Source organism: Argentina silus (assembly GCF_951799395.1).
Source record: "Argentina silus genome assembly, chromosome: X".
Lineage (NCBI taxonomy): Eukaryota > Metazoa > Chordata > Actinopteri > Argentiniformes > Argentinidae > Argentina > Argentina silus.
In genome coordinates, this window is record NC_139653.1 from 31,843,629 (window position 1) to 31,871,048 (window position 27,420).

Consider the following 27,420-nt stretch of genomic DNA (forward strand, 5'->3'; position numbering starts at 1 on the left):
TTAGCTAAACCATTAAATCCATTATTCTGATTATAATTTTGATTGTTGCGCAATATCCCGGGAATGAAAAGACGCGAAACAATTGAGCATCTGAGCCCCCCTCGAACGCTACCCACTGTTACGACACCGGTTATGGTCAAAGGGGTTGCTTTTATATTAGGCAACTCGTGCATCTCTCATAGTGCTCATGGAATCAAGTGTGTAAACCCCATAAAATTATAGGTTTGAATGCTTTTGGACGCTTAAAAACATATTCACTCGGCCTTATAGTATGATAATGTAATACATACATTGTTATTAGCAGTGCATGCATACAATAGCGGTACCTATTTGAAAAACGAACTGATAAACCAAAATACAGTCCTCGTTTATATTTGGTGGTAAAGGAGAAGCCCCAGCTCAGAAGATATTGTAATGACCTGTTTAAGGCCCGTTAACGTCCCTGCCAAGGGAGTTAATTCAATTACAAAATCGTGTAGCTTGCGCGGCGCGTTCGATACTCGCTTAAGGCAAGCTACTCTACCCAGTAGGGATGGGCGTATCGATCCTGTGGTATCGATAGATCGATACTCACGCACTACTCATTTGGAATCGATTTCCCTAAAAAAATATCGATATAAACTAAAAAATAATAATTGGGGGTGTATGCATCACTTTCAGCTGTTTTGATTCCTTACTTAAATTACTATGTGCCGGGACACCCCTGTAGGCCTGTACTGGCGGCGTATTGAGCTGGCCCATGTCACGTGACAGGAGACGAGCGAATGAGCGTCAACGTGCGACACAGCCGACAACGACACAGCCAGAGCCCGCTCAGCACGAATGCGAGAGCCGGAGGAAAAAAAAAGATATGGCAGACAAAAAACGAAGCGTGGTGTTATTTTTCACCAATCGATAAGTGCAGGCGACGGTTCCAAAACATTGAGCACAACCACACTCTTGCAGCCAGCACCTTTTTGGACATTCGCTTCAGAAACATTGTGTTCTGTGATTCTGCAACTGTGGAAATGATTAAATCAAGGATCATCACAGAGATGCAAGCCCTGGCCTGCGCTGAAACACAGTCAACCAGACATGAAGCCGCTGCGACTGCATCAACTGTGACACAAGTGACACAAGGGTCACCTGCTGAGTGTTCATCATCCAAGGGATTATGGCGGGAGTTTGACAGTCGGGTTGAGGCTTTTCAGAGCAAACGCACAGCAAACACAGATGCATATATTGAAATGAGAAGATACATGGAGGAAAAGGTGATCCCAAGGAGTGAGGACCCTTTGATTTGGTGGAAAAAAAATGAAGCCACATTTCCACTGCTGAACAAAGTTGCGAAAAAATACCTCGGAACTGTTGCAACGTCTGTTCCAGCAGAGAGACTCTTCTCTAAGGCCGGAGAAATAATCAGCCAGAGGCGCAATCGTCTTAAAGCAGAAAATGTGAATATGCTACTTTTTCTGAACAGCAATCTGACACTTCAGTAAAGTGTGACGACATATCTTGAGTGCACTAAAGGTGTGATGGTGTCAGAAATTTTTCTAGTTCATTTGAAGTTCATTTTCTCAGGGAACAACTGTCTTTATTATGCAGGTTTATAGGATAAGGAAATCCTAGTTTATTATGATCTTTATGACCTCTTTTTTTTGCTTCAGTGAAGTGTTACATGTTTACTTTTACAAAGAGGTTCCAAACATAACATTGTTATGATATAGTAGTTGTTTTTGTTTGTTTTGGATTTTTTCCTTTTAGCTTTTTCTACCAAGATTGGTCTTTTTTCTTTTTTTTGAGAAATAAGAAAAGTGAAAATGTGTATGTTTTTGTTCATATTTAATTTATTTCATTCATATTTATGTTATTTATTTTATTTTTTATTTTATTATGCATTGACCATAATAAAGTTTGTATAAATGGTCTGTAATTGTCTTGTGATTTGTCTTAAATGTAATAATATTTTTACTGACAAAAATTGCCAATAAGTATCGGTATCGGTATCGATATCGATGAAAATGCAAGAAAAAGTATCGGTATCGTATCGAATCCTAAAAGTGTGGTATCGCCCATCCCTACTACCCAGCTGTTTGGTGCAATATTCAGATTCACAAGAAGATCTGTGTTCTGTGAATCTCCGCCCACTTACCTTGGTTGCATGTAAATGAGGACTTCTTCCAAATAAAAGCGCTCATGTTATTTTTTTTTTTTGAAATAGTAAATATGGATAAAGGAACCACACATCATATGTTATCTCTGGAGATAAACATGTAATCCTCTCAATGCATTTTTTGTTTTTAAGGGTTTGTGATTCTTCCAATATTGTAACTACCCTGATGACAGACTGCTGGACTGCATAGTGCACACATAACGACACTTGATTTTTATTACCAGTCTACTCAGCAACACTAATAGAATATGAATCAAGCGAGTTTCAGTCTAAAGCGGTGTCTAAACAAATGTTGATGGCTCTTTACTGGGGACATACAGCTCAGAGTGCCCTATATTACTGCATAGGACACATAATTCACTGTACATAAATATTTTTTCGATAATTTCAACTCATCTCTGGTACCAGCCGACTTGGCAACACTATAATACTACAAGATAAGTTGAGTTTGAGTCTAAATCGGTGTCTTACCAAATGTTGATGGCATTTTACTGGGGCCATACAACTGATCTTCATGCCAGTGCCAGATCGTACTGTGTTTATGGTAACCTTCCCGGTAACCCGCATTACGCTTTGAGGCATTGATATCCTCTCGTGTTCCTTGTGTTTGTTTGTGTTTCACCGCGTTCTCTTGTGCCAATCCAGATACCTCATCCTCCCTGGTTTTCCCCTCGTCGACCCTTCCACGGACCTAGCTCCCTTACCTATTACTGGACCTCCCTGCCTCCCGACCATCTGCTTGTCTGACTACCCGTCTGCCTGCCCGACCATCTGCCTGTCCGACTACCCGTCTGTCTGCCTGACCGCCTGCCTGTCCGAATACCCGTCTACCTGCCCGACCCGACCTCCTGCCTGTTTGACTGCCCGCTCTCCTGCCGACCCCTGGACCAAACCTCGACTACTCTCTTTGGATTCTCCACTTGTCCCCGTTTATTACTATCATTAAAATACGCCTTCGGGCTTCACCTACCCGCTCTGTGTAACGTTGTTTGGTTCCTCAGACTTTCTGTGTAACAGAACGATCTGGCCACCAAAATGTCGGAACCAGACGGCTCAAAGACCCCGGGTCTGGAGGAGTCAGGGGCCGCTGCCATCGACCATCCCTTGCTCGCCATCATTCACCACCACGGCACCCTCCTTAACCGGGTCACAGACCAATTAGATGCCGCTTTTCGGCAAATGGACAAACGGCTCCATAGGCTTGAGCTCAACCCCTCCAATCAACCCCAGACCACAACACCGGCACCGTCGTCTCCCGATACGAGTTTAGCCCCCGGACCCAGTAACCAGATTCCTCCCAGTTTCAGAGAGCCTCACCTCACGCTGCCTTGTCCCTTTGGAGGCGAGTTCAATCTCTGCCGCGGCTTCTTGGCCCAATGTGAGCTCGCCTTCCTTTACCAGCCCAGCAGGTTTCGATCCGGAGGGGACAAGGTGGCTTTCATCATTGCTCTTCTGACTGGACGGGCGCTGTATGGCCCCTCATCAGCTCTACCTTCGAGCCTCTCAGTCACGCGGCCGTCTTCACCCAGCTAGACCTCCAGAGTGCATACCATCTGGTGCGCATAAAGGAGGGGGATGAATGGAAGACGGCCTTTAACACTCACCTGGGGCATTTTGAGTATCTAGTGATGCCCTTCGGGCTCACTAATGCCCCAGCCGTCTTCCAGGCTTTGGTGAACGACATGCTGCATGATATGTTGAATGTCTTCGTGGTGGTATACCTCGACGACATCCTGGTGTTCTCCAGGACTGAGGAGGAGCACTACCAGCATGTCTGTCTGGTCCTCCAGCGACTCCTGGAGAACAGACTCTTCATGAAGGCCGGGAAGTGCCAATTCCACACCGCCTCCGTGGAGTACTTGGGCCACATTTTGGAGAAGGGTCATCTACGGGCGGACGGGAGGAAGATCCAGGCGGTGGTGGAGTGGCCCCAACCCCTGAACCGCCTACAGCTAAGACGCTTTCTGGGCTTCGCAGGATTCTACCGGCGGTTCATCCGGGGTTTCAGCAAGGTGGCCGCCCCACTGACCACCCTCACTTCCACGCTCCGCCCGTACTCCTGGACCACGGAGGCAGAGGCCGCCTTCTCGACCCTGAAGAGTCTGTTCACGGCGGCCCCGGTACTCATCCACCCCGACCCTACCCGTCAGTTCTTTGTGGAGCTGGATGCATCTGACACCGGCCTCAGGGCCGTCCTGTCCCAGATGTCCGCAGAGGACCAGAGACTCCACCCCTGTGCATACTTCTCCCAGCGGCTGACACCGGCAGAGAGGAATTATGACGTGGGCAACTGGGAGCTGCTGGCAGTGTATGCGGTCTTGGTGGATTAGATTAGATTAGATTAGATTCAACTTTATTGTCATTGTGCAGAGTACAAGTACAGAGACAACGAAATGCAGTTAGCGTCTAACCAGAAGTGCAAAATAGCAGAAAGTGCAATGAACAGTATTTACAGGTAGTGCAATATATGATCAGTAGTAGTGCAGTATAATATAGTATAATATAAGCAGTATAATATAGCAGTGCAGTATAGCAGTATAAGAGTAGCAGTAGCATTATAGCAGAATAAATAGTTACAGTATGAGCAGTGTAGCAGCATATGAGCTGTATGGGTAATGCAGTCTAGCAGTATATATGTATTAACAGTAACATGAGGTAGATGCAGAATAAATATAAATATGGAATGCCGTATAAACAGTATAAACAAGTATGTACAGTATGTGCAGTAGTATTAAAGAAAATATAGGATATGTGCATTATGTGCATTATGAACAGTATGAACAGTATGGACAGGTATGTACAGAAGAGCAGTGGTATTGAGTAAGAGCAGGGGAGGGGAGTAATAGTGCAATAGTGCAATTGTCCGGGTGGGGGGGGGGGGGGGGGGGGTGGGGGTTGCGGGGGTAGTAGGTTGTCAGGTAGGTGTAGTGTTCGTGTTCAGCAGGGTGACAGCCGCAGGGAAGAAGCTGCCTCTGAACCTACTGGTTCGGGTGCGGAGAGAATTGTAGCGCCTCCCGGAGGGGAGTGGGGTGAAAAGTCTATGGTTGGGGTGAGAGATGTCCTTGACGATGCTGCGTGCCTTACGCAAGCATCGTTTGCCCTGGACAGCCTCGATGGAGGGGAGTGAGGAACCGGTGATGCGTTGGGCAGTTTTCACCACCCTCTGCAGTGCTTTCCGGTCCGATGCCGAGCAGTTGCCATACCATACTGTGACACAGTTGGTAAGGATACTCTCGATGGTGCAGTGGTAGAAGTTCACCAGGATCTGAGGAGATAGATGGACCTTCTTTAGTCTCCTCAGGAAGAAGAGACGCTGGTGAGCCTTCTTTATCAGGGTGGAGGTGTTGAGGGTCCAGGAGAGGTCCTCAGAGATGTGGACACCCAGAAACTTGAAACTGGTGACTCGCTCCACCTCAGTCCCGTTGATGAGGATGGGGGTGTGTGCACCAGCTTTAGACTTCCTGAAGTCCACAATGAGTTCGTTGGTCTTCTTGGTGTTGAGAGCCAGGTTATTGTCGTTGCACCACACTGTTAGGTGCTGGACCTCCTCCCTGTAGGCCGACTCATCGTTGTTGCTGATGAGACCGATCACCGTTGTGTCGTCTGCAAACTTAACAATGGTGTTTGAGCCATGTACAGGTGTGCAGTCGTAGGTGAAGAGGGAGTAAAGGAGGGGGCTCAGCACACAGCCTTGTGGAACGCCGGTGTTCAGGGTGAGGGTTGAGGAGGTGTGGTTGTGAAGCCTAACAGACTGCGGCCTGTTGGTCAGGAAGTCTAGAATCCAGTTGCAGAGGGAGGGGTTGATGCCCAGTTGCCTGAGTTTGGAGATCAGTTTGGAGGGGATGATGGTGTTGAATGCTGAGCTGAAGTCAATAAACAGCATTCTCACATAAGAGTTAGTCTTGTCGAGGTGGGACAGGGCGGAGTGAAGTGCCGTTGAAATGGCATCCTCTGTACTCCTGTTCTGCCGGTAGGCGAATTGAAAGGGGTCCAGTGTGGGTGGTAGGCAGGTCTTGAGTTGAGCTAAGACCAGCCTCTCGAAGCACTTCATGATGATGGGCGTGAGTGCCACTGGTCGGAAGTCATTTAAGCTCGTTGCAGTGGAGTGTTTTGGCACCGGCACGATGGAGGTGGTTTTGAAGCACGCGGGGACAGCTGCTTGGGCTAGGGACAGGTTGAATATGTCAGTCCAAACCTTAGTCAGCTGCACAGCGCAGGCCCTGAGGACGCGTCCGGGGATCCCATCAGGACCAGCAGCCTTGCGTGCGTTAGTCCTGCTCAGTGCCGCACACACGTCGGTGGGGGATAGAGTGAGGGGCTGGTGATCCGCAGGGAGCACAGCCTTGATGGCCACCTCCTTGTTGTCCCTGTCAAAGCGGCCGTAGAAGTGGTTCAGCTCATCAGGGAGGGAGGCGTCAACGGAGAGGGGTGAGGTGTTAGATGGTTTGTAGTCAGTGATGGCCTGGATGCCCTGCCACATGCATCGGGGGTCAGAGTTGTTTCTGAAGTGATCCTCTATCCTCAGCTTGTGGTTGTGCTTGGCCTTTTTGATGCCCCTCTGCAGATTAGCCCTGGATGAGCTATAGGCCCGAGCATCCCCTGATCTGAAGGCAATGTCGCGTGCCTTCAGCAGGAGTCGGACCTCACTGTTCATCCATGGCTTCTGATTAGGGAAAGTGGTGATCCGCTTGAGTGTGGTGACACTGCTGATGTTGGAATTGATGTAGTCCAAAACAGATGAGGCATATGAATTAATGTCCGTGTGGGAGTCATGGGTGGCCTGAGTGGCAAACACACCCCAGTCAGTGTTTCCAAAACGCTGCTGGAGCGCTGAGTCAGCTCCCTCTGGCCAGACCTTGACTGTCCTCACTGTGGGTTTCACTCGTTTGATGAGTGCTGTGTACTTGGGCAGTAGGAACAATGAGAGGTGGTCTGATTGACCTAGGTGGGGGAGGGGAACGGCTTTGTACGCATCAGCCATGCTGGTGTATACTTGGTCCAATGTCCTGTCTCCTCTGGTGGGGCAAGAGACATTTCGGTGGAATTTGGGCAGTACAGTCTTTAAGTTGGAGTGATTGAAGTCACCCGCGACAATGAAGGCTGCCTCGGGATGCAGAGTCTGTTGTTTGCTAATGGCAGCATACAGTTCTTTCATAGCAATCTTAGCATTAGCATCCGGGGGGATATAGGCTGCCGTGATAACAGTAGACGTGAACTCTCTGGGCAGATAGAAAGGTCTACACTTAACCATGAGAAACTCCAGGTTAGCTGAGCAGTGACTCTCGGTGATGGTAGTGTCCGTGCACCACGTCTTGTTCACATAAATGCACAAACCTCCACCTCTGGTCTTACCGGAGTCGCCTGCTGTTCTGTCTGCTCGGAGAACGCAGCGCCCTGCTAGCTCGATAGCGTTGTCGGGAACCTCGCTGTTGAGCCAGGTTTCAGTGAAAACCATGATGTTACATTCCTTAATCCATTTGTGGGTGGTGATCCGCAGCCGCAGTTCATCCATCTTGTTTGCCAGGGAACGAACATTTGCAAGGAAAAGGCTAGGTAGTGAGAGTCGGTGTGGAGTTAGCTTTAGCCTAGCTCTCAGCCCACCTCGGCTCCCTCGCCTGTGTTTTCGTTTCCGAGCCGGTCTGGGGCCTCTTCCGGTCGGTGTAGCGGAGTTAGCTGGACCCGCTGTTTTGCTAATCTCGGGTATATCGTCGGTAAAGATGACTGGAGTGGCGGAACCGATGTCTAGAAGTTCTTGTCGGCTGTACGATATGTACGCTAAACTGTTTTTAGCGAGAATACTTAAGATAAACAAGCAAATAACTACTAGTTCGCAAACTCTGGAGAGACGATGCATGCGCGCCGCCATCTTGGTGGAGGGGAGACACTGGCTCGAGGGGGCTCGAGGGGGCCCAGCAGCCTTTTGTGATCTGGTCCGACCATAAGAACCTGACCTACATCCGGTCGGCCAAGAGGCTCAACTCCCGCCAGGCACGCTGGGCCCTCTTCTTCACACGCTTCGAGTTTTCCATCACCTACAAGCCGGGCTCCACTAACACCAAGGCCGACCCACTCTCCCGCCTGGCCCCGGAGGTGGCTCTGTCAACCCCCGGCACCAACCTTCCCCCCTCCCGAGTGGTTGGCGTCGTCACCTGGGCCATCGACTCCGTGGTCCGGGCGGCCCAGCGTACTCACCCTAGCCCTGGAGGCGGACCCCCCGGATGTGTCTTCGCTCCCCCGTCAGCCCAATCTCGAGTCCTGGAGTGGGGGCATGGTAGCAAGTTCGCGTGTCACCCAGGGGGGAGCCGCATGCTATAATTTATATGGAGGCGATTCTGGTGGCCCGCCATGGAGACGGACACCCAGGAGTACGTGGCCGCATGCACCATCTGCACCCGGAGTAAGGCGTCCCATCAACCCCCGGCCGGACTACTACAACCCCTCCCTATCCCCAGTCGCCCTGGGTCTCACATAGCCCTGGACTTCGTAACCGGTCTTCCTGCCTCCCAGGGTAACACTGTGGTCCTCACCATCGTTGACCGGTTTTCGAAGTCCACCCACTTCATCGCCCTTCCCAAGCTTCCCTCCTCTGCTGAGACCGCCGACCTCCTGGTGCTCCACGTTGTCCGTCTCCATGGCATTCCCCAGGACATCGTGTCTGACCGTGGTCCCCAATTCACTTCCCGGGTGTGGCAGGCCTTCTGCAAGGGCATTGGGGCCACGGTCAGCCTCTCCTCCGGGTACCACCCCCAGACCAATGGCCAGGCGGAGCGAGCCAATCAGTGCTTGGAGACGGCTCTCCGTTGTGTCTCCTCCCGTCATTCCTCCACCTGGAGCCGACATCTGCCCTGAGTGGAGTACGCACACAATTCAGTGACCAGCAACGCCACTGGGATGTCCCCCTTCGAGTGTCCCCTGGGTTACCAACCCCCCATGTTCCCCAACCAGGAGGTAGAGGTTGCGGTCCCATCCACCAGGGCCCACCTACGTCGGTGTCGGCGGGTCTGGAGGACCACTCGGTCTGCTTTGGAGAGAGCCACCGAGCGGTCCAGACGCACCGGCAACTGCAGACGCAGACCCGCCCCCACCTACCGTCCTAGTCAACGGGTTTGGCTACAGGCCAAGGACCTCAACCTCCCCTCCACCTCCCGGAAGCTCGCCCCACGCTACGTGGGCCCATTCACAATCGACCGGATCATCAACCCCACCGCAGTACATATCACCCTCCTAACCTCCATGTTAGTGCCATTTTCCATATTGTAATTTAGACTCAGATTTAGATATTATATTATAGTGATTGCTTAATTGTATTTTATAGTTTTGCATTTTAGTTTGGTATATGTTTAGTGTACATGCATTGCATTGCTTAGAATAGCCAGAGATGCATAGGAGTTATGAGTTGCTTTAGAGCGTGCGCTGTAGTACAGAGCTATGACGTAGTGAGCTGGCACATTGATAGAGTGAAAACTGTGTGATTTGTATCATTTTTGTGAGTATTCAGTAAAGACGGAGCGAACACACTGTTTTCTACCGTTGTTCAACACACTAAACACGCGTAGAGACTCGTTCTTTCCGTCTTAGAGTGGTTAAGCGAATGAATATGTTGAGAAATACTTACCGTTCACAAGAAGGGAACTTTAGCCACTACACCGCTGAAGAGAAACATCCCCACAACATAATGTTGCCACCACCATGCTTCACAGTAGGTATGGTGTGTTTTGGGTGGTGTGCTGTGTTTGGTTTTCGCCAAACATAGCGCTTGGAGTTCAGTCCAAAAAGTTCAATCTTAGTCTCGTCTGACCATAAAACCTTTTTCCACATGGCAACAGAATCTTCCAGGTGTGTTTTTGCATAGCACAAACGAGACTGAGTGTGGCACTTTTTCAGAAAAGGCTTCTTTCTTGCTACCCTGCCATACAGGCCAGCTTTGTGTAAAGCTGGTGAGATTGTTGTCACATGCACAGACAGACCAGTCCCAGCCATAAAGACTTGTAAGTCCTTCAAAGTTGCCTTTGGCCTCTTGGTAGCTTCTCTGATCAATGTCCTCCTGGCTCGGTCATCCAGTTTAGACGGACGGCCTGATCTAGGCAAGGTGTTGGTGGTGCCATACGCCTACCACTTCTTAATGATGCTCTGAACGGTACTCAGAGGGATAGCTAAAGCCTTCAAAATCTTTTTGTAGCCTTCACCTAACTTGTGCCTTCCTACAACTTTATCCCGGAGGCCTTTTGAAAGTACTTTTCCAACCATGGTGAATTCTTTGCAGAACCATGCACTTCTAGTAGTGGAATCCTCAAGAAACAGCTGGTTTTATTCTGAAGTAATCAAAACCACTACAATTGATGTCAGGTGGGGGGCAATTAGCCTGGTGTTTGATCTGGCAGTTGATTGGTTGCACCTAGCAAGTTTATAATGGTATACTCTAAGGGGCTGATCACTTAACCAAACCAGGTATTTCACTAATTTATTTATTTTTTTTTTATTTTCATTTTGATGATGAGGGTTATAATGTGTACATACAGCTCAAAAAAGTTAGATTTGATTTATTTTAATTTCCAGGGTGTAATGTGACAAAAGGTAAAGATTTCACAGGGTATGATGACTTTCTATAGGCACTGTAAGGCCACACCTACAGCGTCACAGACCATTCCCAAGTTCATTAAACTAGGCCTCTTCAATAGCAGATCCATCAACCATAAGGCTCTATTGTGAAGTGAGAGCACCATTGACAAAGACCTGGATTTCCTCTGCCTCATTGAAACCTGGCATCAACCAAATGTGTACCTGTCCCTAAATCAATGCACCCCCCCCCCCCCCTCCCCGGTTACACCTACCTTGACTGTCCATGCACATCTGGTAGAGGTGGTGGATTGGCTGTGATTTACAGAACTGCTTGTATTGTAAAGTCAGCCATGTGTCAGCCATCACAACATTTGTATGTTTGGCTATTAAAATAACAGGCCACATTTCAGTGATGGTGGTTTTGATATACTGCCCTCCTAAGACCAACACTGCCTTTCTGGCTGAACTATTTGAGCTTCTTACCCTTCAGAGCTCCATGTGTCAAGCTATGCTAGTGCTAGGTGACTTCAACATCCATGTTGACAAACCTCATTGTAGCTCCTCTGTTGGTCTGACTTCCCTGCTGGAGAACTTTGGCCTCCAACAGCATGTCAACAACAAGGGCCACATACTAGACCTTGTCTGCACGTCAGGGTTGGACCTAGTAAACTTAGATGGTACAGTGTCAGGGTTGTCTAATCACAATCTCATCACCTTTGACATAGAAACACCATGGCCCCCCCACTCCCAAGAAATGCAATATACAGCTAAGGAACCTCAAAACCATAGACACAGCTCTGCTCAACTCCCCCTGGTATAACGAGGAGCTCCGCTCACTTAAGGTTGCCGTCTTGAATGCCAGTACAAGAAAACTGGACTCATGGTTCATGCTCACATGTTTGAGCAGCACCAAAAGAACTACAAAGAGGCCCTAAACACAGCCCGGTCTGCTCACTACTCACACATAATCAATGATGGAATTGGCAATTCACGAGTCCTATTCTCCACAGTAAACAGGCACCTCTGACCTGCCAATGCTGTGGCCCGTCGTCCCCTGAACAGTGCAACAAATACCTGCACTTTTTTTTTAAACAAAATTGATTGCATCAATGACAATATTCTATCTTCACCCGCCCTTGCTGGTGAGCTGCCCCCACCTACACTGCCAGTGATTAGTCTTGTGGTGGAAATCTTGTCTAGGGGATTACCACAATAACGATTTCAGTGAGACTTTGTAAAGATGCACAAACACAATATCTGTTTAGTAAGTTTATTAATAATGGTTGCAAGCATAGCACTCTGCACCTAATGAACAGAGAACCCAGATACAAGTTACAGCACATACTTCATACCCCTCAGACGGTCTGATGATAGGGCGGGGTTTTCACATGGGCATATATCAATATACAACCTTGAAAACCGGTGGCATGATCTACAGCAGTCCTAGATAACATTCTGGGGCAGCTCTGAAAGAACAATGGTCTCACAGTTAGAAGTCTTACATCTTTATCTGCTAGGAACAGTCTGGGCTTTGAGAAGACACTGATGTGTTTTCTCAAATGTTACCATCACTAGTTTTAGACAGTTGACCCCAAGTTAATGACCATTCTATTACAGGCCGTAAATACAATGTCACACTAAAATGTGTTATCTTACATCTGCTAGCTAGGCTATTTCCCTCCCGCCTGGCATCAGGGCAATAAAGGCGGCAGGGGTACATTCTATTATGCTATTGAATGGGTTAGGAGGTTAACATCTGGATTGTTCTAACACTTGAAAAAAGAATCACACAGTATAATCAATATATGAGGAATCATGCAATACAATCAGTAAATGAATATATGCTAACACAATTAATGATCATAATCTATTATTATTACACATACTGGTTTTTCCATTACAGTCTCTCCATCGTTTCCACTGTCGATACAGTTGCTGTGACTAAGCTGGGCAGCCAGATGAGGCACACTGAAATGTGCTGCTGTCACGCCTGTTCCTAAAAAGCAAGGAACAAATCCGGATGAGCTCAAAAACTATTAGCCTATATCCAACCTTCCCTTCCTGCCCAAGCTACTGGAACATGGCACAGAGCACAGAGACTGCACTGGTCAGGGTCACAAATAACCTTCTGGACTCTGCTGACTCTGGAGCTGCCAGCATTCTCATTCTCCTGGATCTGAGTGCTGCATTTGATAACATCAACCACATACGGTCAAACATCCTCCTGGACCGGATGGAGAACTCCTAGGCCTCTCAGAGCTGGTCCTGAAATGGTTTCAATTATACCTCACTGACCGCTCTCACTTTGTCGCCATCGGCTCTAGCAAGTCTGACAAAATGTTGGTCCACCAGGGAGTCCCACAAGGCTCGATCCTTGGGCCGCTGCTTTTCTGTATTTACATGCTACCTCTGGGCAACATCATCCGGAAGTATGGACTTGGTTTCCATTTCTATGTGGATGACTCTCAGCTGTATGTCTCCACCAGGAGCAACACCATCAACACTGCCATCTCACAAACACTTCTCACAAATTGCCTTAACAACATCAACGCCTGGATGCAGCAGTTTTCTGCAGTTGAACTGCGGAAAGACTGAGGTTTTCCTGCTTGGCACCCATAGAAACAATTCACCAACTTCAGCCTTACTATAGACAGTGTGAAGGTCCTACCCTCCAGTGAGGTCCGTAACCTTGGAGTGATACTGGACAGTCAATTATCCCTCGAGGCACACATCAAGAACATATTTTTTCCACCTCAGAAAAATTGCAAAAATCTGTCCTCTGCTCACCTAACCTGCTGCCGAACGTCTCATCCATGCCTTCATTTCAACCTGTCTGGACTACTGCAATGCCCTCCTTGTGGGGGCATCTGCCAAATGCTTCAACCGGCTGCAGTATGTTCAAAACTGTGCTGCGTGGATCCTCACCCACACCTCCCCCTGTGAGCACATCACCCCTGTGTTATTCAACCTACATTGGCTCCCCATCCACTAATGCATTGACTTCAAGGTCCTGGCATTCACAATGCCCCTGTTACGCACCCTGGCCCAGGTCTAGGCGGTGGGTGAGGCACGTAAACATAGGACACATGCAGACAGTTACAATGGGACAATGAAAAACAATGACAAGGAGACAAGGTGAACAGTGCAATGATGATTTAATCTACCAAGACTAAGGAGAGAAGGGAGGAAATTGTGCCCAAAGAAAGAAAATAAGGTAGTCCCTAAAAACTAAGCCTAACGTATACCTAAGAATGCCGCGAGATGCAGTCTAGTGCCAACACTCTAGGCTAACCGAAAACACAACAGATGGCACCTGCCCCCAACTAACTAGTGTATATGGACAAGAGTAACCTACATGCATAAATGTATTCCCACGGGCTGCTCTCACCTATACCACTTCTCTCCTGTAACCGGAATGAAAATACAATGGATCAATTATGAATGAATGAGGTCTGAACAGAGAATTGTCACACTGAACACAGACAGACAGACACAAAAGGATCCCATGAGGGGAGGAAGTGCAGGGTTTAAATATGACAGGGCTGTCCTTTGATTGGCTATGGAGGTGATGAGGAATGAGGTGCATCTGAACCAAATTGATTGCCGGAATGTGTGAGAAGGATGGAGATAGGTAAAGGGGCGGAAACACAACAGAACACAAGACACAACAAAACAGTTGTAACAGCCCCTGTCTGTAATATCATGTATCATAGTTGGCTACAAATGAAGTCCTTTCATATAGGTGTCATATCACTGCTGGACAGTTGTTGATATGTGTGATATTCATGATCTGTAGGCTACACATTTTGATTCAGCTCCTGTGTGTGTGTTTGCGTGTGTGTGCATGCTTGAGCTCCGCTTACAACAAGCTCAAATTGTTTCCCATTGGCAAACAAAAGCATGACAATTTATCTAGCCACTAAAGAGATACTAGTCTAAATAAAGTTATTGATTTAACAAATTATGTTAGTTCAAAGAAAATTTACATGCAAACGTTGATTTGACTAAGTAAAACTACTAGATTGTAGTGCAGGTTTGGATGAGTTGGGATTGATATACTGACAAATATATACAACGCTCTCATGATCAGAGCTGTTTATCGGGTCCAGACGGGTGCACTCAGGTGAATGAGCTGTAGGTCTTGTTTCATTTACCGATCATTTCATGCTTTTCACTTGCACTAACCACTACGTTATTCTCCCATCAACCGGAATGTGATCAAGAACGTCAGTGTTTAATAAAATCAAATAACAGCACAAACCAGCATTAGCCATTGTTAACAAATGGGTGGCGGAAGGTGATTTAAATGTCTGTATGCATGCTTGCCTTAAAGTCTTAAAACAAGCTCAAATCGTTTTCGATTAACAAACAAAAGCGTGACAATTTATCCAGCACGCTCTCCCCCTTCAACTGATCCCTCAAAAAGCACTATACAAAATAAATTATTATTAATATTATTACATTGTGTGACTGAGAGAAGGCTGCCCTTGCTGAAAGTTTGCACCCTATTATGACGTTTTTTTCTCATAACAACTGTAGACTACTTTTCTATCCAGTCTCAATCCCACTGAAACCCAACATCCTTACTCCTGTCTCGCATGGAAATTAACTACTTGTGTCTTATTCGTGACTGTGCTAAAACATTTCCCCGTTTTTCTGCGCTGTGAGAGAATCTGTGATAACGGTATGAGAGTAGATTGGTCCCATTGCTTGGTCCTAACCTGATATTTCAACTATTTCCACTCTTAATCTCTGCAATTCAGGCAAACCTGATGCCCATCAAAGGGGACAACCACCCAACAAACCATCAGAGTGAGTGAAAGAAATAATATATTACAAACTGTGTCTTGGCAGGGTACTTTTTATTTTGATACATGGTAAAGTCTGACTATCTGTCTATAGTAGGACTGCATAGAGGAGGACGCTATCCTGCTAGGGCTCTCAGTCCCTCAGCTTACAAGTGACATGTCAGAGGGTCATTACATTATACATACTGTCCAAACTCGAGCCTTGCTGACATTCATGCAATTTGTGTTGGTTAAAAAAAATCACCAGCCTATTGTTACATGTTGCTCACTTAGGGTGGCGGAAGTTTTGTTTTGGATCCAAACATGTCAGCCACTGTCATATTTATGAATCAGCCTAGTTCTTACATGTTTTTCCTTTTCTAATAGGATTATTATTTATCTCGCAGGCTATGATGGGATCACATTTTTAAAATTTAACAGCAGATCACCTTCCGGTGTAAAAAACATGGAAATTAATTACCAATACCAAATGTTTCAAGAGAGAAGCTATGGCTTGTCAAAAGCCGCCAAAGACAGGAAATTCTAAATGAGCACCCCCACCCATAACTTCACCTATGCACGAACAAGGTTTTCCAGCACACCGCTTTGATACCTGCTATAGTGCTGTATGTTGGTCTACTGTACAGGGCAGGTTGCTTAGAATTAAAATCTTCTCTCAAACAGCCTAATATATACTCTTCAGAGTGATAATACAAATCCATAGAGGTCAGGCTGCATACAGAAGAATATGCAGGTCAGTGTTCCATTGAATACGTCTGTTGCCCCACCTAAAACCTGGGTGATGCCTTAGCTAGTCTATGGACTTGACAAAGTCCTGTAGTTTCTTTGCAGTCTCTATCTGTGTTCCTTGAGCGGTAAAATCCGAATATGGAAATCTGAAGCCACACCCCTCTACTAGGGTACGGAAGTCAAGTTTCCCCCTTCCCCAGTATTTCCTCGTCTGACTGTTTGCCACTTTCGACATTCACTGTTATTTTTTTTGTTTCAATAAACTTTTTCATGAGTTTGTGGTTTCATTATCAAAATAGTTTGATCACCATCATAGTAAAAAGGTGATTGGAAAAGACAATTGAAAAATGCATTGGAAACCACACTTCCATATCCCAGTAGAGAGCTGTGAAATGTCACACTGTGAGTATCTATAACCAACATCTTCCTCCATTAAGACTTCTGTAAGTTTTTTGTTGTTTTTGCGACTTCAAAATAAAAGCATGAGTTAAGCGATGAATGGAAAGTGATGGGATCACAATATTTTCTCTTATTTTTTCTGAAAAAAAGGACAAATTACCAAACAGAAAATAAATACAATTTCGAAAAAGTATTTTTGATCTTTACAATTTACATATTGGTGCAACTACTACTTTACACATCCCTATTATATTTGTATAAAAATAGAACACAGATCAAGTGAGTTTCAACCATGAGCAGTGTCATACAAAATGTTGATGGCTTTTTACTGTGACCATACAGCTCAAAGTGCCCTATTTGGATTGCATAGGGCAAATATAATGGACTGTACAGAGATATTTTTTCGATCACTTGAACTCATCTCTGGTACCAGTCTACTCCTCAACACTTCTAGAATGTAGGTCAGATTCAAGTCTAAAGTGGTGTCTTACCAAATGTTGATGGCATTTTACTGTGGCCATACAGCTCAATGTGCCTTATTTGGACTGCATAGAGCACCTATTGGACTGTACCGAAATGTTCTGAGTATTTAACTCTGATACCAGTCTACTTGGCAACACTTCTAGAATATGGATCAGATGAGTTTCAACCAAGAGCAGTGTCATACTAAATGTTGATGGCTTTTCACTGTGGCCATACAGTTCAAAGTGCCCTATTTGGACAGCCTCTTTCATAGTTGTCAGTTGGGAGTCACAGCTGGATATAATTATCCTGTGAGAGCCTCAAGGAGGGAGGCTGTTTAGGGGTGTAGAATGCAGTTTAGCACCACAGCATACCAACAGGAGGAGAGGGCACTAGTCTCCATCTCAGTAGTCAGAAGCATCACAATGAATTTCTAGTGATATACAGGGGAAATACTGTCTGAATTTACCTCCAGAGAGAGCAATAGAGTACAGACAGACAGAAGGCTCCCCATATATCACACAAGGTCAGTCCACCATTGAACTTGTTGAAGAGCTTCTTAAATGTCAAAATACTGCACCAAAAATGTCTGAGATGAAACCCAGTTCAAACAGATGACAACATCTTTATTTACAAAATACATCCATACAAACAAGGCCACGGGTTGATATTTACAGGGATGTGTATGTGTGTGTGTGTTTGGCCCCTCATTTCAGTTGCTGACAGGGCCAGTGCCACAGACATGGACTTCAGTCCAGTCATTGGATCTAGGCTACAGGTGAGTGTCTCTGAGAGAGGAGAGGTAGCAGTTCCTTTTCAGGTGCCATGGCAGTCTACAGCATATGAGAATAACATCCAAGATAAATACTGTTGTGTTTAATGCACAGTTAATGCATAGTCTGATGATAGTAAGGTATCAGAGGGAATTAAACTAGAATACTGATCTCAGGCCTGTTAGAGACCTCTGGTTTTGCTCTGAAAGGAATGTAGATGTTGATGTGATGACAGAGGTCAGAGACAGTAAATGTCAAGTGTAGATGTCCATTGACCTTCTGACAAACCAGGGGGCACAGTGGCAAAACTCATTAGTGACGGCCATATTTTCAGACTGTGGTCATGACTTTTAGGGACCCCGAGCGGAATCGCAGGATCTTCTTCTTGAGCGCATGAGAGGCTTTGATTTTAACAAAGGCCTTGGGCTGCGAGGAGGCATCAGAGGATACCTGAGGGGAGGATGAAGATGAGGAGGTGGAGGTGGAAGGATCCAGGCGAGGAGGGAGCTGCTGAGGCCACACTAGCCCCCCGCCCTCATCAGAGTCACTGGACAGAGAGCTAGAGGCGGGGGAGTACACCTCACTCATGCTGGACTCTGACTCTCCTGGGGCAGCCCTTTTGTAGCCCTCTCCCCAACACAGGGGAGCTCTCTCTAGGCACTCAGAGTGCTGAGGCTGGGCATGAGCCTGGGAGCAGGCCTTGGATTGACGGGTCCTGCGAGGTGGACGTCTGTGGGCCTGATCCCCCTGGATATCCCCCTCCTTCTGGCTGAGCTCCAGGGTGGAGCACCAGCGCTGACCCCCGGTGGTGCTGCTGGCCTGGGGGCCCATGGCCTGGCCTTGACCCCTACGGCCCTGGGGCCTCTCGGTTGTGCTGTACCTGCGCTCAGGAAGCCCCTGCTGCCCTAACAGGTTGTTCTCAGACTGAGAGTGGCTGGTCCTGTGACAGGGCTTCTTGGAGCTCTGCAGCTCGTGGAACTTCTTAACTATGGACCTGGGATTTGGGCTACTATGGTCTGGGGATACAGATGCTCGGCTGTGGTTTGAGGGCTCTGCAGCGCAGTGTATGGGGGAGCAGACAGGGGCATGGCAGGTCTGGCCAGGGATGTACTGGGCACTGATCAGGTGGTTGCGTGAAACTGGGGAGAGGGGAAATGGGCAGTGCTGAGGGGAATCCGACTTAATACTGCAGCAAGCATCCAGAGCACCACAGTTGGGGTCCAGGGAGGGCAGGAGCCCACCAACCAAGGAGTGGGGTCTGGAGTGGGGGTAGGATAGCGAAATATAGCCGTCCCCTGTGGATGGTGCCTGTCGCCCACAAGCTTCCTCCTCCAGAGGGTTATACCCCCAGGCTTGGGACTCAGAATCCTGCAAATGCTCAAGCGGGTCAGGGATGCGGTGCTCAGCGGTGTGAGGGGAGGTTTTCCTGCGCAGGCTGCCCGGTCTGGAGTTATTGGAGGAGGAGGAGGGGTCAAGCCCCAGGCTGGTACGAGTATGGTAGGTTCGGGGGGAGAGGGTGTGGCGCTGGATAAGGCCCAGGATGTAGCCCTCCACACGCAGGGCCTGCTGGTAGTCCTCCTCGGTAGCGTGGTCCTCCCAGCTATGGGCACACTGTGGGTCCCACTGCCAGGGCTCCTCAGCCAGACCCTCCTCAGCAATACCTTCCAGTGGCGGGTAGGGGGCGGAGAAAGAGTAGGGCAGACTCTCCCTGTTCAGCAGGAAGGCATCTCCTGCACACAGAGAACAGTTAATACAGTTAAAATGTCACCTCTAATATTAGCATAAACCCAAAGTGTATATATCTCAACCAAGTCTCTGCTTCGATGAGGTCAAGTTTTAGAATGGATAGCGTGTGCTTGATACCAGTCTAATCAAATATCACCAATATGATTATGTAACAAGGTAAAGATCATGGGACATGAGAGTTTGAAGCTGTCCACACACATCAAAACTACCAACTACCAGGGTTTAAAAACTCACCAAGAGATTTGGGCCTCTCACTACTGTAGATCCAAGTGGAGGCAGTCTCTGTGAGCTCAGAGGAGGAAGACCGTTCTTTTGGAGACTGGGCCTCACTGGACTCATAGAACCCTGGGAAGATGAGATGATGTCACTCATTATACCTTTCTGCTCATCCAAGCGCTTTAAAACCAACTCTTGGCTCATTTCGCAAACCACAGGACCACTAACAGTGGCAATTGTGGGCATGAAAATCAGAAAAGTAGAAGGAGGGCAAATTAGGCTGAAAAAAGTGTGGCCTTTTTAAAGGGGCAATCTGGGATTCTACAACAACAAAGCAGTCTGTAAACAGCTGCATAGTGTGACCATCCATGAGATAAAATTGATAGTTTTAACCATGTTTTGAAACTATACAGTGTTTATGGAGCAATGAAGCTTTACAAACCAGCTTATTTTTAGGGTCCTGATGGAGTAAGGGAGTTGAACTAAGCTCATGAGGTATCTAAAGTTATATTCTTGAGGAAACCAATGGCCATGCTGTATATATACCCTGTATAAGTAATGGGACAGTGAAGCAATTTTTCTTCTTTCGGCTCAACACTCACTAGTGTAGAGATTCTCAGCTTTTATTTGATGGTATGTGTACATATTGGTTTCACTATTCAGAAATTACACCACTTTTTATGCATAGTATCCCTATTTCAGGGACAGGTTTATCAAATGTCCAAATGAAGCACTCATGTTTAGTATTTGGTGGAGAATCCTTTGGGTGCAATAACTGCCTAATGTCAGCGACACATTGACCCTACTAGACGCTGGGTATCTTCTCTGGTAATGCTCTGCCAGGCGTATACGGCAGCCATCTTCAGTTGTTGTTTGTTTTGGGGTATTTTTGCCTAAAATCTAGCATCAGAAAATGAAATGCATGTTCAATTGGATTTAAATCTGAAGATTGACTTGGCCAGTCAAGACCTCCACTTTTTGCCTCTGAAAAACTCCCTAGGTGCTATGGCCGTATGTTTTGAATCATTGTTTTACTGTATGATGTAGCGCCATCAAATTAATTTGGAGGCATTTGCTTGTACTCGAGCAGACAAGAGTTTATGTACACTTCAGAATACATTCTGCTGCTGCCGTCAGCAGTTACAGTCATCAATTAAAACAAGTTAGCAAGTTTTAGTGGCAACTATGCATGCCTAAACCTAACACCCCATGCACCATGTTTCACAGATGAGGTGGTATGCTATAAACTTTCCTCTTGCAATCACTCTGGTCCATGATAATATTTATCTTATCTATCCACAATACCTTTTTTTTCTAGACCTCTGCAGGCTTTTTAGGTACTTTTTAGCAAACTGTAACCTGACCATCCTTTTTGAGGATAAGTAGTGGTTTGCACTTTGCAGTGAAGCATTTGTAGATTGGCTGGTGCCATATTCTGTGGATGGTAGTCTCTGACACATTCACGCCTACCTCCTGGAGAGTGTTACTGTCGGACAGTTGTTTTGGGGTCATTCATTGTGGAAGTCTTCCTTGGCCTACCAGCCCTTTTGCGATTGCTGAGCTCACCAGTGCTTTTCTTTCTTTTTAATTATGTTTCAAACTGTTGATTATGGCAAGCCTAAGTTTTTGGCTATGTTTCTGATTGTATATAGCCTATTAATGGCTTCCTTGAGTTTCATTGACACCTCTTTGGTCCTCATGTTGACAGACACTCGTAGGAAACTTCAAAGGCAAATCCAAAGCCTAGAATCCATCCTGCACATTGACAGCTCTCTTACAGTACGCCTGCACAAATGATGGGACAGAAACACCTGTTAAGCCAATTGTCCCATTACTTTTGGGGACCCTAACTTACAAGTCCAAATGGATGTACCAATCCCAGGTTCTTCAGAAAACAGGACCTACAGAATACACTCACCGAGCACTTTATTAGCAACACTATACTAATACTGAAGAACACTGAACTCATTGTCATGTTCATGAAACCAGTTTGAGACGACTTTTGCTTTGTGACATGGTGCAATATCATGCTGAAAGTAGCCATTAGAAGATTGGTAAATTGTGGCCATGAAGGGATGCACAGTCAGCCACAATACTCAAATAGGCTGTGGCATTCAAATGATGATTGATTGGTATTAACGAGCCCAAAGTGTGCCAAGAAAACATTCCCCACACCATTACACCACCATGAGAAGGTGTACAGGTGTTCCTAATAAAATTCTCAGTGAGTGTAGACTGTGTCTACATTCAGCCTATACATTCTAACAACTGGTCATGGTCCTCTGAAATAGTATGGGCAGTGGTTAAAGGTCAGGGCATTAGAGGTACCTGATCTGGGACGACTGTCGTCTGTGTCCTTTTGGTTACCCTCATATGCTAAATTGTCTCTGTCCACCCTCAGCTCGCTCACCTGCTGCTCCAATGCCAGCATCAGCCCCCAGGGGGAGCTCTGGAGAGCACTCTGAGAGAAAGAGGGAGAGAGAGAGAGAAAGAGAGAGAGAGAGAGAGATACCAGATCAAATCAAATACTAAACCACACATGGTCAGTCCATATGAATTATGAGCATTCAACATTTGATAGTGTAGTTTTTCCTTCAACTGACTGAATGTTGAAGTAGTGTACAGTAGGCCTATGTCTAGTGAGTACTATGCTCTCAGCCTTCTTATGTAAGCAGAGAATGCAGCCAGCTGGAACATGATTTTCATGATTTTTTGTTCTGTAAGTGTTGTGATGTTCTTTTTGTGGATGCACATGTAGCATAAGAACACAAACACACATCATACATCATATAACAAGTGAAAGAAGTGGAATTGGAAATGCTTGTTCAATCAGCCAGGCAATTTCCGCCTGCCTCGTGTCGAGGTGGTTATTTTACCATAATAAACTAGATGGCAGACCTGGGTCGAAAAGACAGGCAAGATCATTGAGATGACAGCACTGGTTTTGTGGAAACTAACTTAACTAATATCTAATATAAAACCATTGTAATATGTGGCCTCTTGCGGATCCCTTCGGTGAGACCTTTGACTCTGCTACATTATTAATCATCTCTTCCTGGCTCACAGACCCCATGCACACTTGTGTCATTACTCTTTTACAGCATCCCTCTGCTTTTACACAGTGGAGGAGGGGGAAGAGGAGGCAGAGCAGCCAGTGTCGGTGGCAGTGAGCCACAGACAAGGAGCCATGGAATAGGGCACACACACACACGCCCCTCTATAATTAAAGCAATGTTGTCACTGGTTCCAAGGAGAGAGGACCGTGGGAGACCACAAACTGCCACACAACACCCTACCCCCCACTCAGAAGGTTCACTAAGCCACCAACCCCCCCTCCTCCCCTCGCTCTCACACATACACACAACCATGTTTACATAACAGACGTGAATGGCAGGCAGCATAACCTACTCTGCCCTCCGTCTGCAGCCTCCTGAATGGAACACTGTTTATCTGGCTTGACTTGCCAGTCAGTACTCATGTGACGCAGCTGCTGAGAGCCTCCAGCTCAGGGGGAACCTCCTGAAGGGGGATGTTAAGGGACAAAGCCCAGGCAGCTCTCACTCATCCAGACATCAGTCACTGCTGAGTGGGGTAGTCTTGCTAATGATGTGGCATTGCAAGACATACAGTGATGTTGAAGAAATGCCCAAATCACCCCAAACTGAGGCCAAGCACACAGCTCAATTGAGTCATAAATCTATGTGCACACACACACACACACACACACACACACACACACACACACACACACACAGACACAGACACACAGACACACCAGGGTGGCTCAGAGTGAAGCCAAAGGCTTGTGATGTCCCAGCTGCTGCCTGGCTTTGCATGGCTGTCAGCACACTATAGGCATCCAAAGCCATGGCCAAGAGAACTGTCCCCAGGATCCAAGGTAACATGGATCAGCTGCTTCCCTGCGAAGCAGATGCAATTAGGTTCAGCTAGGACACACAATAACTGATATTTGCTCAATTGGGCAGACGTCTGGGAAATTTCCAGCCACTAATCCCCAAGGAATTGTCTGTGTAATTATTTGCACGCTTGAATAGACAATGTAGTTAATATCCATCGATCCAATTACAGATCCTTCAAAGGGCCATCTGAATGACATGATGAAATGCACATTGCCTGCCGCACGGAAACATGCGGTATTTGGGGGCAGTCACTCGATGCACAGTCTAGGAAATAGTCATTACCATCATCGTCAGAGCGGAGCCAGTTTGAACTCCGTTGACAGCTCATTGGATGATATGTTCCAGTTGTGCTTTCAAAGCGGCCGACGCGCTTGGTTCCCCTCTCTGCGCACCGAGCCCCTCGCGCTCATTAGTATTCCGCTCCATGTGCGCCTATTGTTTGGGCCGCGGCGGTGAGAAATGCTGGGGGAGGCGGGGAAGAGAAGGAGGCGGCTGATTTAATTCTACCTCATTTCTTTTTCATCTCCTTTTCTTGGAGCTTTGGGAGCAGTCTACTCTGAAGACAGAGGGCTGTGTGAGAATGAAACGTAGGCTATATAGTGTGTATTTTAGGAAGATAGAGTATCTATAGAGTGAAAAAGTTAAAGGCAAAAAATAGACTTGATGTCACACCTCCAAAGAACATTTCGCAAAAGATTTGGGACAGTTGCTGTCCTGCTAAAATATATGATATGCTATATATTCTAAATAAGCAACTGCTTCCGTCATGGAGAGCTCGCGCGTTTGTGTTATGCCGAAATCACTGGTCGAATGGTCTGATTTCACTAACACAGGTCAGTGGGAAGGCAAGACGGACGCGCCGGACACGCCCACCTCTGACAGTAAATTCCACTCATAACAGGAATTAAAACGTAAGTTCTCCAAACTTCTACAAAAAGGCATAGGCTACTAAATGAAAAAATACCATACATCAGAAATGCTATCAACAGGGAACAATGGGCCATTAAACGGTGGGATTGCAAATGACGTGTGCTCCACCCCTATTTCGTGCCTCGAAGGCATACATCTGAGCCCAAAGGATGGAAACGATTAGATCCATGCAGATGGGGATATCATTCATCAAGTCAGGCAACTTTTGTTGTTGCAGAAATGGGTCGTCTCTGGACAACAGGCTTACATCGTCAAAGCAATCGTCTGAGTATAAACGAGGGATTAATCGTGTAATATGGTGGTGACCACCGTGCCAGAGCCACCAATTTAGGCTACATTCGTTCTGCAACAATGGTTCAACAATGTTACTGCCAAATAGAGAAATTGTTACATTGTCTAAAGACCTCAACCTCCGTCGCTGCAACTTACCAGCTGACGTCTCAATGTCAAGTTTTCTTGCCCCCAACTGCTGAAACCCGATAGCTGGTTCCTTGCGGGATTCTGAGGCATAGGGTCGCCCTGAGCCAGAGCACCAAGAACCAGGCACTCCTGCCTCTGCTTGCGGAGCTCCAGCTCACATAGCCCGGCGAGACGGTCCTCTAAGCGCTCCTTATTCCGGCTGCGCTCCACCGACATTGGGAAGGAGAACGCACGGTGCATGGGTCACAAGTGTTCCAGTCAGAGACAAATCTGAATTACCTTCAATACGTTCGTTTACAAACGGCTCTCTTCTCTTACTGCGTTTTAATTTACATGTTGCATCCAATTATGTTCATAATAGCTGGTGTGTAAATCTCATCATGCTGATTCTTTATCACTATTGTGTTGGTGCCTTTATGCAGCATGGGTGCCTTCTTCAGGTTGTGCGCTATACAATTTATATTTCGCAACTGTCAAACGTATAGCAGTGTGCTCCGCCCTCTGCGGGGTCTATTGGCAATACTATCTCTGCTATGATTGGAGCTAGGATTTTATCCGCCCCCTCCAATTCAGTCTCAGTTCTTATTGGATAACATACACTGTATGAGTTTCCAATGCCCCATCCCCCACACATATCCTATTGTCCCATTCAATACTTTATACGCCTCCATCTTCCTCACACATACAGCGGCCTTAGCTAATAAAGGGATGATGCTGGCTGGATCTACAGCCTACTGTATGTAAAAGTCTATCGGTTAGGTGCCTGGTCGTTGATGACATCACAACAATACTGAATGAAATATGACGAAAAATAAGAAGGTCAAGAGGTAAAGGCTTCTGGCAAGGGACCCTAATCATAGTCAAAAGCATTGTATCCATAGATATAGGAAAATGTCGTATCTTTGGTGATATCTCCAAAAAGCGACATCATCTACATATACCCCTTTGTGATTCCCAAGTTAAGAGATCATATAGGAGTTCCATCTATAAGGAAGGGTAGCTTAGGGGGTTAAACTGTCAAAAACAAAAGCTTATTTCAGAAGGTGCTGGTTATGTCATCATTTAAAATAGGCCTATTCATCTAACAAATCAGGCAGCTTTCATGCAACTTGAATGAAAACTGAATCTAAAAGATATAAAACAATTTAAAAGAAAAACAACATCCTGTAATAATAATCACAATTTAAAACAATAAGAACAGATCTAGGCTAAAAACAAGATAGAGTAAAATTATGTTTTTAGAAGTGTAATCAATACACAAAATCTACTAGATAAAGACATTAGGTTAGGTATTTGATTAGTTTGATGTGTGGCAAGGCGTCACTAATTTCAAACACGTTTCCACCCCTTTGTAACTACTTTCTGCAAAGAATTTCTCAACTATGTTACCGACAAAATGAAATCAACCAACCAGTGACATAAGGGCACGACTATGATGTCATCGCCAGGTTGTTATCATTAAGCATCACAATAGGCAGGGTAAACGTTCGAGGGCAGGCTGCCTTCCAGCTGATAGAAATGCATTGAAAATGCTGTGGTTATTTGGTGGTTCATATCAAATAAAATTATTATTATCTCATGTAATATCATCAAGGAGAGAGAACAGATTTCCCATATCCACATAGGCTATTGGTCAATAATACATTGGCCTCTCCACACATAAATTCAACCATATCTAATCAATCAGCAAGTTTTTGCTGTGGATCTGTCGGGATGCAGTAACCATATGTTTGCAACAATTTTAGCCAAACCTCAGCTACAATAGATGAGATATATCAAATCATTTGGCCAGCTAGCATGTTTCTTTCCATGCCATGTTGCTAGATTGCTAGATTGCTAGTTACAGTTACTGAGAAACTTACCTCATGTTTATTGCAAACCTTACTGTTAGCTGGTTTAGACAGCTAGTTACTGGTGGTTGACCAGGTTTGTAAATCTCTCTGATGTTTGTATAGTCTATAGTTCTCTTTCAGTTGACTCGGTTCAGCATCTCACTATGGGGATATGCACCATTGCACTATTCACTGAAACCCTATATTTAATCCTGGAACACGGCAGGAACACTTTGCATGGTTGACCCGCCCTAGCCCAGCTGATGAAACAGTGCACCCATTTAATTCCGCAAACCACCTCTTCACAAGCCCGTAATAGAGGCACAATCTGCTGAGATGTCTCCTTCAGAGAACTGGGGTTACATACCGTCACCCAAAGTTCTCTTTCAGTCGATATCTCACTATGGCACATTTGCATGATGCCCTGATTACCAAAGCCCGTACAGAAACCTGACAGAGTACATGGAAATGTAC

General features: G+C 46.3%; 1 protein-coding gene across 1 annotated transcript; it reads right to left on the reverse strand.

Annotated features, from left to right (window-relative positions):
* Positions 1-17,967: 17,967 nt before the first annotated feature.
* On the reverse strand, positions 17,968-25,354 carry LOC310822708 (dapper homolog 3-like; the record flags this gene model as incomplete). The annotated part of the gene is made up of 4 exons (XM_083695151.1): positions 17,968-19,612; positions 19,863-19,973; positions 22,173-22,305; positions 25,124-25,354. The coding sequence occupies 4 exons, from the start codon at positions 25,352-25,354 to the stop codon at positions 18,213-18,215; spliced, it is 1,875 nt and encodes a 624-aa protein (XP_083551277.1). The 3' UTR covers positions 17,968-18,212.
* Positions 25,355-27,420: the final 2,066 nt, after the last annotated feature.